General features: G+C 44.3%; 1 protein-coding gene across 1 annotated transcript in view; it reads right to left on the bottom strand.

Annotated features, from left to right (window-relative positions):
* LOC121573492 (exosome RNA helicase MTR4-like) overlaps positions 1–18,881 on the bottom strand; it is a 67,615-nt gene that overhangs the window by 7,435 nt on the left and 41,299 nt on the right. Inside the window, exons 19-22 of the mRNA XM_041885529.1 lie at positions 14,409–14,519; positions 12,413–12,601; positions 5,898–6,061; positions 111–216 (exon numbers count right to left, since the gene is read on the bottom strand). Of these exons, the coding sequence (XP_041741463.1) occupies positions 111–216; positions 5,898–6,061; positions 12,413–12,601; positions 14,409–14,519 (570 nt within the window). The remainder of the gene's footprint in view (positions 1–110; positions 217–5,897; positions 6,062–12,412; positions 12,602–14,408; positions 14,520–18,881) is intronic.

The following is an 18,881-nucleotide window of genomic DNA, read 5'->3' as shown; positions in this document are numbered from 1 at the left end:
TATTTAAAGTTGAAGAGTGTGGGAAAGGAGGATGTTGTTTATCCGGCCAAAAGTGTTTTATCTGATTGCGTAGGAAATGTACTGTGCATGTGAGTGTGTGTGTGGCTTACATTCTCCTGGAAGACGAAGACACTGAGCAGAGCAGTAACCTGTTCTGCAGTCAGATCGTTGAACAGACCGTTGAACACCATCTCAGTCAACAGCAGCTCATCAGCACTGGATCAAACACAACACAGCTCTCAGATCAGTCACAGTGTCATTATAGATGGGGTTTTTTACCGCATGTTCATATACACTGAACAAAAATATAAACGCAACATGTAAAGTTTTGGACCCATGTTTCCTGAGCTGAAATAAAAGATCCCAGAAATGTTTCACACGCACAAAAAGCTTATTTATCTAAGAAACAATTGCACAAATTTGTTTACATCCCTGTTAGTGAGCGCTTCTCTTTTGCCAAGATAATCCATCCACCTGACAAGTGTGGCATATCAGGAAGATCATTAAACAGCATGATCAATTCACAGGTGCACCTTGTACTGGGGACAATAAAAGGCCACTCAAAATGTTTTGTCACAACACAATGCCACAGATATCTCAAGTTTTGAGGGAGCCTGCAATTGGCATGCTGACCTCAGGAATGTCCACCAGATCTGTTGCCAGAGAATTTAATGTTAATTTCTCTACCATAAGCCGCCTCCAACGTTGTTTTAGAGAATTTGGTAGTATGTCCAACCGGCTTCACAACCGCAGACCACATGTAACCACGCCAGCCCAGGCCCTCCACATCTGGCTTCTTCACCTGTGGGATCGTCTGAGACCAGCCACCTTAACAGCTGATGAAACTGTGGGTTTGCACAACCGAAGATTTTCTGCACAAACTGTCAAAAACTGTCTCAGGGAAGCTCATCTGCGTGCTCATCTTCCTCACCAGGGTCTTGACCGGACTGCAGTTTGACGTCGTAACCGACTTCAGTGGGCCTTCGACGGCCACTGGCACACTGTAGAAGTTTGCTCTTCACGGATGAATCCTGGTTTCAACTGTACCGGGCAGAAGGCAGACCGGGCAGATGGCAGACCGGGCAGATGGCAGACCGGGCAGATGGCAGACCGGGCAGATGGCAGACCGGGCAGATGGCAGACCGAGTATATGGCATCATGTGGGTGAGCGGTTTGCTGATGTCAACATTGTGAACAGAGTGCCCCATGGAGGCGGTGGGGTTATGGTATGGGCAGGCATAAGCTACGGACAACCAACACAATTACATTTTATCGATGGCAATTTGAAAGCACAGAGATACTGTGACGAGATCCTGAGGCCCATTGTCGTGGCATTCATCCAATGCCATCACCTCATGTTTCAGCATGATAATACACGGCCCCATGTCGCAAGGATCTGTACACAACTTCTTGGAAGCTGAAAATGTCCAAGTTCTTCCGTGGCCTGCATAACTCACGAGACATGTCACTCATTGAGCATGTTTGGGATGCTCTGGATCGACGTGTGCGACAACGTATTCCAGTTCCCGCCAATATCCAGCAACTTCACACAGTCATTGACGAGGAGAGGGACAACATTCCACAGTTCACAATCAACAGCCTGATCAACTCCATGCAAAGGAGATGTCATGCTGCATGAGGAAAATGGTGGTCACACCAGATACTGACTGGTATTCTGATCCACACCCCAATTTTTTTTTTTAAAGGTATCTTTGACCAACAGATGCATATCTGTATTCCCAGTAGGGCTGACCCCAATTATTTGGCTGGTTGATTGTTTGGTCAATAGGCTGTTGGTTGACCAAGATTTGTTTTAGTCGAGCAGTATCAAATATATATAAATATTTTTTATGGCACACGAGACACCGGTCTTATTCGCGCCCACCTCTGTGAACTAATTAATTGCTGAGGCCGAGACTAATCCATTGCGGAGGCCATGGGGATGGAACAGTCTAGGGGAGTGTGGTTGCACAATGCACGTCTCTCCCCCCAGAATGCGCCCTCTCCCGTTAATTTGTGCACATTAATTGTTTCATAACTTCATTGTGTGAATTGTTTGCGTTTGATTTTTAGTGTCTATCAATTCCCCATTACATATATCACCAGTAGTACATTTACTGTTAATTCCTAATCAACAATGTTTGTTTGGTTACGGTAATGTCTGTTAATGCATTCAATGTATTATTATTCCAATCTATTAACATTATCATTGTCGGAGTGGACCAGTTGTTTGCAGAGCACACAACCTATGCTACACTTGTGAGAAACAAGTTTTGGTATTTTTCATTCCATTTATGAGTTTTGTCAATTTAGTCATTGTCTGGTGTTTGGAGCGCTCCCTGTCAATGTTGAGTAAGAACGCACACCTGATTACGCATAGAAGTAGGCCTATAGGCTACCTGGCCTGCGTGCAAATGTTGGCATATAAAATGTGCCCATTTGGGGATAAAATTGTATTTCTGATTGGTTTAATGCACCACCACTTATGAGCTGTGGAGCTTCTCAAAGTAATGTTTTCTTCAACGTAAACAGCAAGCAAACAAAGTCTGATTTTACATCCATTGAGAATGACAATAATTCCTCAATTTATTCGAAAAATCTTTTCAGCTCTCTCCCTTTCGATAACCACTCAGCATGAAACTGAAAAATGTCATGCTCTGATCCATGCTCTGATCATAAAATAGGCCTACCTGATTACTTCTTATCCCTTGTGCAAATAGCTTACAGCTGTGTCTGTTCCGAGCTCACTGAAGCTGGAAACTGAGGGCCCAGAATATTTTATACAATGTTGCAAGGAGCTTCAGGCCAGAATAGTTGATACAATGTTTCAAGTTCGTTGCAGACAGGCCATGCGTAGCCAATGTGAGTTACAGTGGGGAGAACAAGTATTTGATACACTGCCGATTTTGCAGGTTTTCCTACTTACAAAGCATGTAGAGGTCTGTAATTTTTATCATAGGTACACTTCAACTGTGAGAGACGGAATCTAAAACAAAAATCCAGAAAATCACATTGTATGATTTTTAAGTAATTAATTTGCATTTTATTGCATGACATAAGTATTTGATCACCTACCAACCAGTAAGAATTCCGGCTCTCACAGACCTGTTAGTTTTTCTTTAAGAAGCCCACCTGTTCTCCACTCATTACCTGTATAAAAAGACACCTGTCCACACACTCAATCAAACAGACTCCAACCTCTCCACAATGGCCAAGACCAGAGAGCTGTGTAAGGACATCAGGGATAAAATTGTAGACCTGCACAAGGCAGGGATGGGCTACAGGACAATAGGCAAGCAGCTTGGTGAGCAGGCAACAACTGTTGGCGCAATTATTAGAAAATGGAAGAAGTTCAAGATGACGGTCAATCACCCTCGATCTGGGGCTCCATGCAAGATCTCACCTCGTGGGTCATCAATGATCATGAGGAAGGTGAGGGATCAATGACCTGAAGAGAGCTGGGACCACAGTCTCAAAGAAAACCATTAGTAACACACTACGCCGTCATGGATTAAAATCCTGCAGCGCACGCAAGGTCCCCCTGCTCAAGCCAGCGCATGTCCAGGCCCGTCTGAAGTCTGCCAATGACCATCTGGATGATCTAGAGGAGGAATGGGAGAAGGTCATGTGGTCTGATGAGACAAAAATAGAGCTTTTTGGTCTAAACTCCACTGCGCGTGTTTGGAGGAAGAAGAAGGATGAGTACAACCCCAAGAACACCATCCCAACCGTGAAGCATGGAGGTGGAAACATAATTCTTTGGGGATGCTTTTCTGCAAAGGGGACAGGACGACTGCACTGTATTGAGGGGAGGATGGATGGGGCCATCTATCGCGAGATCTTGGCCAACAACCTCCTTCCCTCAGTAAGAGCATTGAAGATGGGTCGTGGCTGGGTCTTCCAGCATGACAACAACCCGAAACACACAGCCAGGGCAACTAAGGAGTGGCTCCGTAAGAAGCATCTCAAGGTCCTGGGTGGCCTAGCCAGTCTCCAGACCTGAACCCAATAGAAAATCTTTGGAGGGAGCTGAAAGTCCGTATTGCCCAGCGACAGCCCCGAAACCTGAAGGATCTGGAGAAGGTCTGTATGGAGGAGTGGGCCAAAATCCCTGCTGCAGTGTGTGCAAACCTGGTCAAGACCTACAGGAAACGTATGATCTCTGTAATTGCAAACAAAGGTTTCTATACCAAATATTAAGTTCTGCTTTTCTGATGTATCAAATACTTGTCATGCAATAAAATGCAAATTAATTACTTAAAAATCATACAATGGGATTTTCTGGATTTTGTTTTAGATTCCGTCTCTCACAGTTGAACTGTACCTATGATAAAAATTGCAGACCTCTACATGCTTTGTAAGTAGGAAAACCTGCAAAATCGGCAGTGTATCAAATCCTTGTTCTCCCCACTGTATATGTGGGTTTTTTGGTGTTTGTTTTTGTATTTTACCCCCTTTTCAATGACGATCTTGTCTCATCGCTGCAACTCCAACGAGCTCGGGAGAGGCGAAGGTCGAGTAATGCGTTCTCCGAAACATGACCCGCTAAACCGCGCTCCTTAATACCCGCCCGCTTAACTCGGAAGCCAGCTGCACCAAAGTGTCGGAGGAAACACCATTCAACTGACGACCGAAGTCAGCCTGCAGGCGCCCAGCCCGCCACAAGGAGTCGCTAGAGAGCGATGAGCCAAGTAAAGCCCCACCGGCCAAACCCTCCCCTAACATTGCTGGGCCAATTGTGTGCCGCCCTATGGGACTCCCGGTCACGGACGGTTGTGACACAGCCTGAGATATTTAAATTTTTTTGGCAATAGTTACTTTTTAGGTTTGTATCATTTTCAATTGTACAGAATTTTTATGAACCACATGACAATGAATTTGAGATATGAATACATTATTATAAATGAAATTAAACTGTTCCACGTAAATGTGCATATGAAAACCATAACTGGCAAGCAGATCGGTAGAAATGGTAAGATAAATTGGCATTCCACATAAGGTCTGCCGATTCCTCGTGTAGCCTGTTACTGGCAACTTCAGGAGAGTAACAGGCAGAATCTGCGAAAGCCTGTAGGAGCGGGAGGAGAATGGTCGGGACAGGTTACGTTTTTTTTTCTTCTGGTTATCTTGATCTCTGGCTCCCTCGAGTCATTTGTGTCTTATTTCATCAAACAGTGAGCTTAAAGCATCAGACAAGCTCAATGCACATATAGTTGATTTTATTAAAAACACATAGGGTGTGTATATATGGAAAAATACACATTTTAATTTTGTCCAATCGATTGGTCGAAAAAACAGATGACTTTCGGTCTACTAAGATTTATTTTTTGGCGGGGACAGTCCTAATTCCCAGTAATGTGAAATCCATAGATTAGGGCCTAATGAATTCATTTCAATTGACTGATTTCCTTATATGAACTAACTCAGTAAAATCTTTGAAATTGTTGTATGTTGCATTTATATTTTTGTTCAGTGAGAATATAACTGTTCTAAGATCAGTTGAACATTTCTGTTCGCAGCAGCTCATCAGCACTGGATCATACAAAGCAATAACACAGGTATCAGATCTGTCACAGTATTGTTACAGAGAGATTCAATAGCATGGTAATATACACACTGTTCTAGGATCAATCATTTTTATTACAGAGAGGGGTTTAATACAGCCTTAGACAGAATTATAACATAACCTTGCTTTTAAATAGGTTACATGATAAGATTGGGCTCGGTACATCTGCTATTGTCTGGTCTTAGATTAGAACTACCTCAGATCGCCATGTATCTATGTGGATGGAGTTAAATCTGACTAGTCTAGGTTCTATTCTAGGTCCTGTGCTTTTCACCATTATCAAAATGCAAACGGAGTAAAGCGTTACTGCCGCAGATCTTCTTTTCCTTACCTGCTGATCTCACAGGCCACTCGGCCCTTCATCTCGATGACATCAGAGGAAGTGGCGAACCCCAGACGCCTCAGGACACGCTTCCTGCACTTCAGCTCATCCATCTGAAGCACAGTCCTAGCCTTCTTCAGCTCCTGCTTGGCCCCTTTAATGTCCCCTGCAATCTGACAGACAGACACACAGGATAACACTGTTTAAGACATTACCCTCTAATAAGGAAATGTATAAAGAAAATATTAGTGCTCTCAAGTTTTTTTGGATAGAAAAGGTGCTTAGGCATTGCAGGGGGCGTGGCAATGGGCGCGGTCAGCGCAGCAGAATTATTTTGAACATTTTAAAGGCCCCCATTTTGGTGTTTTTGTGTGTACAATTTTAGCAATTTTATGCCAATTTCCTGCAATTCTCCTTGGAGCCAAGACACATTTTAGCAGTTTTAAAAGTTAATTTCCTGCAATTCTACACATTTTGCCATGGACCTGAGAGAAAACGTTGCAGTTTTAAAGCACATTTCTAGGGATTCTACACATGAGAGAAAATGTTGCAGTTTAATAAAGTACAGTTTGGACTTAGGCGTACAAAAAAACGCTTAGGCGGCCTGCACAAGTGTTTCTATGGCAGACAAATCCCTGCTCTCAGTGCAAACAAAACTTTTAAATGTACTATTTTATTCATATAATAAAGCCATGACGGTGATGTTTCAAATCAACATTTAATAATAAAAATGTATTTGTCACATGCGCTAAATACAACAGGTGTAGACCTTACCGTGAAATGCTTACTTACAAGCCCTTAACCAACAATGCAGTTTAAAAAATAGTTTAAAAAATATTTCCTAAATAAAGTAACTAATAAAATAAAAAGTAACAATAAAATAACGAGGATACAATTGAAGTCGGAAGTTTACATACACCTTAGCCAAATACATTTCATCTCAGTTTTTCACAATTCTTGACATTTAATCCTAGTAAAAATTCCCTGTCTTAGGTCTGTTAGGATCACCACTTCATTTTAAGAAAGTGAAATGAACAATACACTGCTTAAAAAAATAAAGGGAACACTAAAATAACACATCCTAGATCTGAATGAATGAAATAATCTTATTAAATACTTTTTTCTTTACATAGTTGAATGTGCTGACAACAAAATCACAAAAATTATCAATGGAAATCAAATGTATCAACCCGTGTCTGGATTTGAAGTCACCCTCAAAATTAAAGTGGAAAACCACACTACAGGCTGATCCAACTTTGATGTAATGTCCTTAAAACAAGTCAAAATGAGGCTCAGTAGTGTGTGTGGCCTCCACGTGCCTGTATGACCTCCCTAAAATGCCTGGGCATGCTCCTGATGAGGTGGTCTCCTGATGGATCTCCTCCCAGACCTAGACTAAAGCATCCACCAACTCCTGGACAGTCTGTGGTGCAACGTGGCGTTGGTGGATGGAGCGAGACATGATGTCCCAGATATGCTCAATTGGATTCAGGTCTGGGGAACGGGCGGGCCAGTCCATAGCATCAATGCCTTCCACTTGCAGGAACTGCTGACACACTCCAGCCACATGAAGTCTAGCATTGTCTTGCATTAGGAGGAACCCAGGGCCAACCGGCCCCCCAAAGAAATGCCACCCCACACCATGACTGACCCACCGCCAAACCGGTCATGCTGGAGGATGTTGCAGGCAGCAGAACGTTCTCCACGGCGTCTCCAGACTCTGTCACGTCTGTCACATGTGCTCAGTGTGAACCTGCTTTCATCTGTGAAGAGCACAGGGCGCCAGTGGCGAATTTGCCAATCTTGGTGTTCTCTGGCAAATGCCAAATGTCCTGCACGGTGTTGGGCTGTAAGCACAACCCCCACCTGTGGACGTCGGGCCCTCATACCACCCTCATGGAGTCTGTTTCTGACCGTTTGAGCAGACACATGCACATTTGTGGCCTGCTGGAGGTCATTTTGCAGGGCTCTGGCAGTGCTCCTCCTGCTCCTCCTTGCACAAAGGTGGAGGTGGCGGTCCTGCTGCTGGGTTGTTGCCCTCCTACGGCCTCTTCCACGTCTCCTGATGTACTGGCTTGTCTCCTGGTAGCGCCTCCATGCTCTGGACACTACGCTGACACACAGCAAACCTTCTAGCCACAGCTCGCATTGATGTGCCATCCTGGATGAGCTGCACTACCTGAGCCACTTGTGTGGGTTGTAGACTCCGTCTCATGCTACCACTAGAGTGAAAGCACCGCCAGCATTCAAAAGTGACCAAAACATCAGTCAGGAAGCATAGGAACTGAGAAGTGGTCTGTGGTCACCACCTGCAGAACCACTTCTTTATTGGGGGTGTCTTGCTAATTGCCTATAATTTCCACCTGTTGTCTATTCCATTTGCACAACAGCATGTGAAATGTATTGTCAATCAGCGTTGCTTCCTAAGTGGACAGTTTGATTTCACAGAAGTGTGATTGACTTGGAGTTACATTGTGTTGTTTAAGTGTTCCCTTTATTTTTTGAGCAGTGTATTAGAGAGAATGATTTATTTCAGCTTTTATTTCTTTCATCACATTCCCAGTGGGTCAGAAGTTTACATACACTCAATTAGTATTTGGTAGCATTGCCTTTAAATTGTTTAACTTGGGTTAAATGTTTCGGGTAGCCTTCCACAAGCTTCCCACAATAAGTTGGGTGAATTTTTTACATTTTTAGTCATTTAGCAGACGCTCTTATCCAGAGCGACTTACAGTTAGTGAGTGCATACATTATTTTTTATTGTATTTTTTATACTGGCCCCCCGTGGGAAACGAACCCACAACCCTGGCGTTGCAAACGCCATGCTCTACCAACTGAGCTACATCCCTACCGGCCATTCCCTCCCCTACCCTGGACGACGCTGGGCCAATTGTGCGCCGCCCCATGGGTCTCCCGATCGCGGCCGGCTACGACAGAGCCTGGATTCGAACCAGGATCTCTAGTGGCACAGACCACTACGCCACTCGGGAGATTTTGGCCTATTCCTCCTGACAGAGCTGGTGTAACTGAGTCAGGTTTGTAGGCCTCCTTGCTCGCACATGCTTTTTCTGTTCTGCCCACAAATGTTCTATAGGATTGAGGTCAGGGCTTTGTGATGGCCACTCCAATATCTTGACTTCGTTGTCCTTAAGCCATTTTGCCACAACTTTAGAAGTATGCTTGGGTTCATTGTCCATTTTGAAGATCCATTTGCGACCAAGCTTTAACTTCCTGACTGATGTCTTGAGATGTTGCTTCAATATATCCACATAATTTTCCTTCCTCATGATGCCATCTATTTTGTGAAGTGCACCAGTCCCTCCTGCAGCAAAGCACCCCCACAGCATGATGCTGCCACCCCCGTGCTTCACAGTTGGGATGGTGTTCTTCGGCTTGCAAGCTTCCCCTCTTTTTCCTCCAAACATATCGATGGTCATTATGGCCAAACAGTTCAATTTTTTTTATGGCGGTTTTGGAGCAGTGGCTTCTTCCTTGCTGAGCGGCCTTTCAGGTTATGTCGATATAGGACTCGTTTTACTGTGGATATAGATACTTTTGTACCGGTCTTCACAAGGTCCTTTACTGTTGTTCTGGGATTGATTTGCACTTTTCGCACCAAAGTACGTTCATCTCTAGGAGACAGAACGCGTCTCATTCCTGAGCGGTATGACGGCTGCGTGGTCCCATGGTGTTTATACCTGCGTACTATTGTTTGTACAGATGAACGTGGTACCTTCAGGCGTTTGGAAATTGCTCCCAAGGATGAACCAGACTTGTGGATGTCTACAACTTGTTTTCTGAGGTCTTGGCTGATTTCTTTTGATTTTCCCATGATGTCACGCAAAGAGGCACTGAGTTTGAAGGTAGGCCTTGAAATACATCCACAGGTACACCTCCAATTGACTCAAATGATGTCAATTAGCCTATCAGAAGCTTCTAAAGCCATGACATCATTTTCTGGAATTTTCCAAGCTGTTTAAAGGCAGAGTCAACTTAGTGTATGTAAACTTCTGACCCACTGGAATTGTGATAGATTATAAGTGAAATAATCTGTCTGTAAAGAATTGTTGGAAAATTTACTTTTTCATTCACAAAGTAGATGTCCCAACCCACTTGCCAAAACTATAGTTTGTTAACAAGAAATTTGTGGAGTGGTTGAAAATTGAGTTTAATGACTCCAACCTAAGTGTATGTAAACCTCCGACTTCAAATGTACGTACGGTCACTGTGGGGACGACGTCGTCGGTGCACTTATTGATGAAGCCGGTGACTGAGGTGGTATATGCCATTGGATGAATCCCGGAACATATTCCAGTCTGTGCTAGCAAAACAGTCATGTAGCGTAGCATCCGCGTCATCTGACCACTTCCGTATTGAGCGAGTCACTGGTGCTTCCTGCTTTAGTTTTTGCTTGTAAGCAGGAATCAGGAGGATAGAATTATGGCCAGATTTGCCAAATAGAGGGTGAGGGAGAGCTTTGTATGAGTCTCTGTGTGTGGAGTAAAGGTGGGCTAGAGTTTTTTTCCCTCTGGTTGCACGTGACATGCTGATAGAAATGAGGTAAAACGGATGTAAGTTTGCCTGCATTAAAGTCCCCGGCCACTAGGAGCACCACTTCTGGATGAGCATTTTCTTGTTTACTTATGGCCTTATACAGCTCGTTGAGTGCGGTTCGTGGTGGTAAATAGACGGCTACTAAAAATATAGATGAAAACTCTCTTGGTAGATAGTGTGGTCTACAGCTTATCATGAGGTACTCTACCTCAGGCGAGCAATACCTCGAGACTACCTTCATATTAGACATCGCGCACCAGCTGTTATTGACAAAGACACACCACCACTCCTCGTCTTACATGACGTAGCAGTTCTGTCCTGCCGATGCACGGAAAACCCAGCCAACTGTATACTATCCATGTCATCGTTCAGCCACGACTTGGTGAAACATAAGATACAGTTTTTAATGTCCCGTTGGTAGGATAGTCTTGAACGGAGCTCATCCAGTTTATTCTCCAGTGATTGCACGTTGGTCAACAGAACGGATGGTAGAGGCGGGTTACCCACTCGCCGACAAATTCTCACAAGGCACCCCGATCTCCGCCCCCCTTCTTTTCTTCACGCGAATGCTGGGGATTTGGGCCTGGTCTCGGAGAACCAGTATATCCTTCGTGTCAGACTCATAAAAAAAAAATCTTCGTCCAGTTCGAGGTGAGTAATCACTGTTCTGATATCCAGAAGCTCCTTTCGGTCATAAGAAACGGTAGCAGCAACATTATGTACAAATTAAGTTACAATCAATGCGAAAAAACACAAAATAGCACAGTTGGTTAGGAGCCCGTAAAACGGCAGCCATCCCCTCCGGCGCCAAGAGTTCCGATGAAGATTTGTCTTGGTTAACAGTCTCGGTCTGTCTTACAGGTCAGTGTGTTCCTCTCCGCCACACACCGTGCGTAACTGTCCCTGCTTAATTATCCAATTACAGGCTCACCAAACACCACTATAACATGCTGCGGGGAGAGTCTGACAACATGGGATAAATAGACAACACCAGTGATAGGCTACCTCCCGGTCCAACCAGTGTTCGATCACCACCAGTAGCAGGCTAGCTCTCCATCACAGCTCTAGGCGACCCACTGAGTCAGAGGATATTTATTTTACACATTAACTCATATTGTAGAGCCGCTTACCAGATACTTAGTACAGTCTGTATGGTTAGGCCTAAGTCAATTACAACAAATGCACTAGAAATACAATTTAACCAGCTTTGTGTTTCTAGTGAAAGTGTGTCTGCCTGCCTGCCTATCTGCATGTATGTCCTGCTGTGGCAGGCTTTGGACAAGATGTTATGCAGGCTGATCCTTTGTGCAGAGCCGGTGTAATTCTCAGTCATGCCCAATCAAACACAGTGTGTGTGTGTAATCTGGTTTATAGGGCTTTGTCCCTCTGTCCCCATGCACAGACACGTAGTAGTACATCTCACACACATCGATTGCGCAGAGGTCACAAAGGTCATGACCTAGGCCGGTTGTAGGAGAAGGGCCCGTTTCACACTACAGAGCTAACTTAAACCAACCTGAGCTGTACTGTGCCGGCCTGGCTACACATTCACCATATGTGCTGGAATTGAACTGGAAAAAAGGACAGTGTGGAATAGAAAATATAATAACCAAGCCAGCACAGTACAGCTGGGACTTAACACTAATGCTTTCACAGGCACCAAAACGATATAAATGTGTTTCCTTTTTTCTTTCAAATCTCTTCCTCTGCATTTCAAAGCCATTTAAAAAAGACGAACAGGCATTTGGTGCTGAATGTTCTGCCAAAATGTGAGTGAGAGAATGAATGAGAGCCAGATCCAATATTATGTTCCTCTGATAATGTCCTTCGTACATCCTGTGTTTGTTTCTGGCAGTACATTACTTACTGACAGAACGTTGTATGGTCCCCAGCCACACACACACTGCAGTGGTCCTAAAGGACATGAACCAACCAACCATTCAAAATAACACCACCCCACCCATCCTCACCAGGGCTTTCTTCTCGCAGAGGGAGTAGACAGCCTCCAGTCTGGGGTCTGAGTGCATGGGGTGAGAGTACATCCTGTGTTCGAACGCCTCCACCTTCTGGATGATCTTCTTCAGGCCTGGGTCCTTGATGCCCATGTCATCGATGGGGTCCAGCAGGGGAACTCCGTCCGGGAAGCGCTTCTGCACCTCCTGTGTGGTGGGGAAGGGACCAGAGAATGACGCATGAGAACGGCTTTAATGAAAGTTGATGAATACAATAAAACTATATACAGCGCTGGAAAAAATTAAGAGACCACTGCAAAATTATCAGTTTCTTTGGTTTTTCTATTTATAGGTATGTGTAAAAATAACATTTTTGTTTTATTCTATAAACTACTGACATTTCTCCCAAATTCCAAATAAAATGTTTGTTATTTAGAGCATTTATTTGCAGAAAATGACAACTGGTCAAAATAACAAAAAAGATGCAGTGTTGTCAGACCTCGAATAATGCAAAGAAAATAAGTTCATGTTCATTTTTAAACAACACAATACTAATGTTTTAACTTAGGAAGAGTTCAGAAATCAATATTTGGTGGAATAACCCTGATTTTCAATCCCAGCTTTCATGTGTCTTGGCATGCTCTCCACCAGTCTTTCACATTGATGTTGGGTGACTTTATGCCACTCCTGGCGCAAAAATTCAAGCAGCTCGGCTTTGTTTGATGGCTTGTGACCATCCATCTTCCGCTTGATCACATTCCAGAAGTTTTCAATGGGGTTCAGGGCTGGCCATGACAGGGTCTTGATCTGGTGGTCCTCCATCCACACCTTGATTGATGACTTGGCTGTGTGGCATGGCGCATTGTCCTGCTGGAAAAACCAATCCTCAGAGTTGTGAAACAACGTCAGAGCAAAAGGAAGCAAGTTTTCTTCCAGGACAACCTTGTACGTGGCTTGATTCATGCGTCCTTCACAAAGACAAATCTGCCCGATTCCACCTTGCTGAAGCACCCCCAGATCATCACGATCCTCCAAAAAATTTCACAGTGGGTGCGAGACGCTGTGGCTTGTAGGCCTCTCCAGGTCTCCCGTCTAACCATTAGACGACCAGGTGTTGGGCAAAGCTGAAAATTGGACTCATCAGAGAAGATGACCTTACTCCTGTCCTCTACGGTCCAATCCTTATGGTCTTTTGCAAACCTCAGTCTGGCTCTTCTTTGCTTCTCATTGATAAAGGGCTTTTTTCTAGCTTTGCACGACTTCAGCCCAGCCCCTGTTTTGAACTGTCCTCGCCGTGCACTTCACCCCAGCTGCCGTTTGCCATTCTTTTTGTAGGTCACTTGATGTCATCCTACAGTTGAGTGACATTCGAATGAGTTGGCGGTCATCCCGGTCAGTAGAGTGTCGTTTTCGCCCTCTGCTGGTCTGTAGCTTTGTTGTCCCCAATGTCTGCTGCTTGACCTCGTTCTTATGAACCGCCGTCTTTGAAATTTTAAGGATGGAAGCAACCTGACGCTCATTGTATCCCTCTGCCAGTAAAGCCAGAATTGAACCTTCCTTTTCCTCACTCAAAACTTTCCCTTTCAACTCTTTTGGCATGGTCAATAGTTATTTTTTGATTAATATTACTTTTGAGGTACTATTAGCACTGTTTTTACCATCCAGCTGGTCCTATTGCAAGAGGATAGTGATGACCACAGCAGTGGTTTTTATACTTTTCCTCATTAAAATAAGATTTGGTTCAGGTGATCACCTAATCAGTACCTAATTCAGTAGAATGAGGTGTACCTGTGTTGGAATTCAACAGACACTGGAATGGAACGGCTGTCATACATGTAGAGATGCTGATTTAAGAAAAATGTGCAGTGGTCTCTTAATTTTTTCCACAGATGTATAACCGTCTCCAATGTCCCATGCAGCCTGTTTTCGTGGAATAAACGGATTTCTGAGTAGCTTTGACAATAGCGTTAATGGTTGAGAAAGGCATTGATGAACACAAGGCTGTGTGTCTCACCTGTATGGATTTCAGCATGTTTTGTCTGTTGTCATAAGGCCGCAGGTCTTTGGGGATGTAGAGACGGACTGAACTGATGGAGGTCAGGAGGCGGAGCATCACAGGAACCACCTGATCGCAAACAATACAAACAGTATATTATTTTATGTACACTACTAGTCAAAAGTTTGGACACACCTACTCATTCAAGGGTTTTTCTTTATTTTACATTGTAGAATAATAGTGAAGATATCAAAACTATTAAATAACAAATATGGAATCATTTAGTAACCCAATAAGTGTTAAACATCAAAATACACTGCTCAAAAAAATTAAGGGAACACTAAAATAACACATCCTAGATCTGAATGAATGAAATAATCTTATTAAATACTTTTTTCTTTACATAGTTGAATGTGCTGACAACAAAATCACACAAAAATTATCAAGGGAAATCAAATTTTTCAACCCATGGAGGTCTGGATTTGGAGTCACCCTCAAAATTAAAGTGGAAAACCACACTACAGGCTGATCCAACGTTGATGTAATGTCCTTAAAACAAGTCAAAATGAGGCTCAGTAGTGTGTGTGGCCTCCACGTGCCTGTATGACCTCCCTACAACGCCTGGGCATGCTCCTGATGAGGTGGCGGAAGGTCTCCTGAGGGATCTCCTCCCAGACCTGGACTAAAGCATCCGCCAACTCCTGGACAGTCTGTGGTGCAACGTGGCGTTGGTGGATGGAGCGAGACATGATGTCCCAGATATGCTCAATTGGATTCAGGTCTGGGGAACGGGCGGGCCAGTCCATAGCATCAATGCCTTCCTCTTGCAGGAACTGCTGACACACTCCAGCCACATGAGGTCTAGCATTGTCTTGCATTAGGAGGAACCCAGGGCCAACCGCACCAGCATATGGTCTCACAAGGGGTCTGAGGATCTCATCTCGGTACCTAATGGCAGTCAGGCTACCTCTGGCGAGCACATGGAGGGCTGTGCGGCCCCCCAAAGAAATGCCACCCCACACCATGACTGACCCACCGCCAAACCGGTCATGCTGGAGGATGTTGCAGGCAGCAGAACGTTCTCCACGGCGTCTCCAGACTCTGTCACGTCTGTCACATGTGCTCAGTGTGAACCTGCTTTCATCTGTGAAGAGCACAAAGCGCCAGTGGCGAATTTGCCAATCTTGGTGTTCTCTGGCAAATGCCAAACATCCTGCACGGTGTTGGGCTGTAAGCACAACCCCCACCTGTGGACGTCGGGCCCTCATACCACCCTCATGGAGTCTGTTTCTGACCGTTTGAGCAGACACATGCACATTTGTGGCCTGCTGGAGGTCATTTTGCAGGGCTCTGGCAGTGCTCCTCCTTGCACAAAGGCGGAGGAAGCGGTCCTGCTGCTGGGTTGTTGCCCTCCTACGGCCTCCTCCACGTCTCCTGATGTACTGGCCTGTCTCCTGGTAGCGCCTCCATGCTCTGGACACTACGCTGACAGACACAGCAAACCTTCTTGCCACAGCTCGCATTGATGTGCCATCCTGGATGTGCTGCACTACCTGAGCCACTTGTGTGGGTTGTAGACTCCGTCTCATGCTACCACTAGAGTGAAAGCACTGCCAGCATTCAAAAGTGACCAAAACATCAGCCAGGAAGCATAGGAACTGAGAAGTGGTCTGTGGTCACCACCTGCAAAACCAGTCCTTTATTGGGGGTGTCTTGCTAATTGCCTATAATTTCCTAAGTGGACAGTTTGATTTCACAGAAGTGTGATTGACTTGGAGTTACATTGTGTTGTTTAAGTGTTCCCTTTATTTTTTTGAGCAGTGTATATTTTATATTTGAGATTCTTCAAATAGCCACCCTTTGCCTTGATGACAGCTTTGCATTCTCTCAACCAGCTTCACCTGGAATGCTTTTCCAACAGTCTTGAAGGAGTTCCCACATATGCTGAGCACTTGTTGGCTGCTTTTCCTTCACTCTGCGGTCCGACTCATCCCAAACCATCTTAACTGGGTTGAGGTCGGGTGATTGTGGAGGCCAGGTCATCTGATGCAGCACTCATTCACTCTCCTTCATGGTAAAATAGCCCTTACACAGCCTGGAGGTGTGTTGGGTCATTGTCCTGTTGAAAAACAAATGATAGTCCCACTAAGCCCAAACCAGATGGGATGGCATATCGCTGTAGAATGATGTGGTAGCCATGCTGGTTAAGTGTGCTTGAATTATAAATAAATCACAGACAGTGTCACCAGCAAAGCACCCCCACACCATAACACCTCCTCCTCCATGCTTTACGGTGGGAAATACAAATGCGGAGATCATCTGTTCACCCACACCGCGTCTCACAAAGACATGGCGGTTGGAACCAAACATCTCAAATTTGGACTCCAGACCAAAGGACACATTTCCACTGGTTTAATGTCCATTTCTCGTTGTTTCTTGGCCCAAGCAAGTCTCTTCTTCTAATTGGTGTCCTTTAGTAGTGGTTTCTTTGTAGCAATTCGACCATGAAGGCCTGATTCACACGGTCCCCTCTGAACAGTTGATGTTGAGATGTGTCTGTTACTTGAGGTCAGTGAAGCGTTTATTTGGGCTGCAATTTCTGAGGCTGGTAACTAATGAACTTATCCTCTGCAGCAGAGGTAACTGGGACTTCCATTCCTGTGGCGGTCCTCATGAGAGCCAGTTTCATCATAGCGCTTGATTGTTTTTGCGACTGCACTTGAAGAAACGTTCAAAGTTCATGAAATGTTCCGTATTGACTGACCTCCATGTCTTAAAGTACTGATGGACTGTCATTTCTCTTTGCTTATTTGAGCTGTTCTTGCCATAATATGGACTTGGTCTTTTACCAAATAGGGCTATCGTCTGTAACCCCCCCCCACACACAACCTTGTCACAACAAGAACGAAAGAAATTCCACAAATTAACTTAAGAAGGCACACCTGTTAATTGAATGCATTCCAGGTGACTACCTAATGAAGCTGGTTGAGAGAATGCCAAGCGTGTACAAAGCTGTCATCAAGGCAAAGGGTGGCTACTTTGAAGAATCTCAAATATAAAATATATTTTGATTTGTTTAACACTTTTTGGGTCACTAAATGATTCCATATGTTTTATTTCATAGTTTTGATGTCTTGACTATTATTCTACAATGTAGAAAATAGTAAAAATAAAGAAAAACCCAGGAATGAGTAAGTGTGTCCACTTTTGACTGGTACTGTATACAGTTAATCTATAAATATATTAGTATCTATTTAGTATCCAACATGGTAGCTGTCATCGACTGCAGCAGGAGATCCTGAACTCTTAATGGGGTTTTTAAACAGATATACAGAACTAAAATGCAATCCTGACTGCTGCTATGTCTACAAGTCTGAGCAATCTTTATTTTGGCACAAACTGAAGAGCACCTGATTCAACTAATCAACCTTTCCAGTTTAAATCAAATTTGTTCCCCTGGCCTGTACTTCCAGTTAATGCATCGTAACGCGTTTAGCAGGAGCTAGCCCAGAGAGCAGGACCAGGCAGCGTTTCAGCTGGAGTTTATGGGCTCCTCAGAGATAATGAGACGAGGCAGCCAGGCAGCTGAAGTACTCTAGATCTAGACACAGAGCTCAGAGGAGTTTAGGACTGGATGACAGCACTAAATACCACAAGACACTGGGACTCTAAAGGGACTAGTGTACAATGGAGGACAAATGTGCCGTAACCGGAGAGGCAGTTTTAATGCATGGAATTTGGCAGACCTGGGTTCAAATACTATTTGACATCTTTCAAATACTTTGAGTGTATGCTTTTAGCCTGCCTGGAGTGCCAGGTGGTGGGCGGGGTTTGTACTTTAGGGGCTGTTCTATTGGTCAATTAAGCCAGGCAAACTTAACTCAAATGTGCAGCAGCAACAGCTAATGCAATCAGATAAAAAAAACACTGTGGGACAAGAGTGTGAATATGAACTAAGTTTGTAAGGTGTTTATATTACAGGGAGGGTTACAAAACCAAATGTTTTGAACGAGGGTCATTTTTCCCGACCACACCATGTATGGTATGTTTCAATGTGAGAATGAAGGAACGTCTAAGATGGCTCTAAATTAGATAAAATTATAGATAATTTCGCTCTTAAAATCAAGAGATGTTGCCATAGAGATACAATATAGCCTAACAGTGTTCCATTTAATGATGTGGTTGTTGCTTTAAGTTTGAGGGAAGCTCTCTAGGACACAGCACAGCAGCAGTTTGACCATTAACGACTTGGCCATGTTTGATTTCCTTCAGTCTCAAGGACAGTTAGTAACCCCTCCCATAATGATTGTGTGTGGTCTACATTCTAGAACACAATGTAGGATTCCATCCTACTGCTGACCACCAAACTAGGAGTATATAGTGTCCAGTCGTCACAGCAATGCATACACATCGGCTATTTCTCAATTGGTGCCTATTAAGTCTATGACCCTGTGTGAGGCCATACAGGGTCAAAAGTAGTGCGCTAGACTA

This window comes from Coregonus clupeaformis, chromosome 9, assembly GCF_020615455.1.
Source record: "Coregonus clupeaformis isolate EN_2021a chromosome 9, ASM2061545v1, whole genome shotgun sequence".
Lineage (NCBI taxonomy): Eukaryota > Metazoa > Chordata > Actinopteri > Salmoniformes > Salmonidae > Coregonus > Coregonus clupeaformis.
This window is presented reverse-complemented; position numbering and strand designations above follow the sequence as displayed.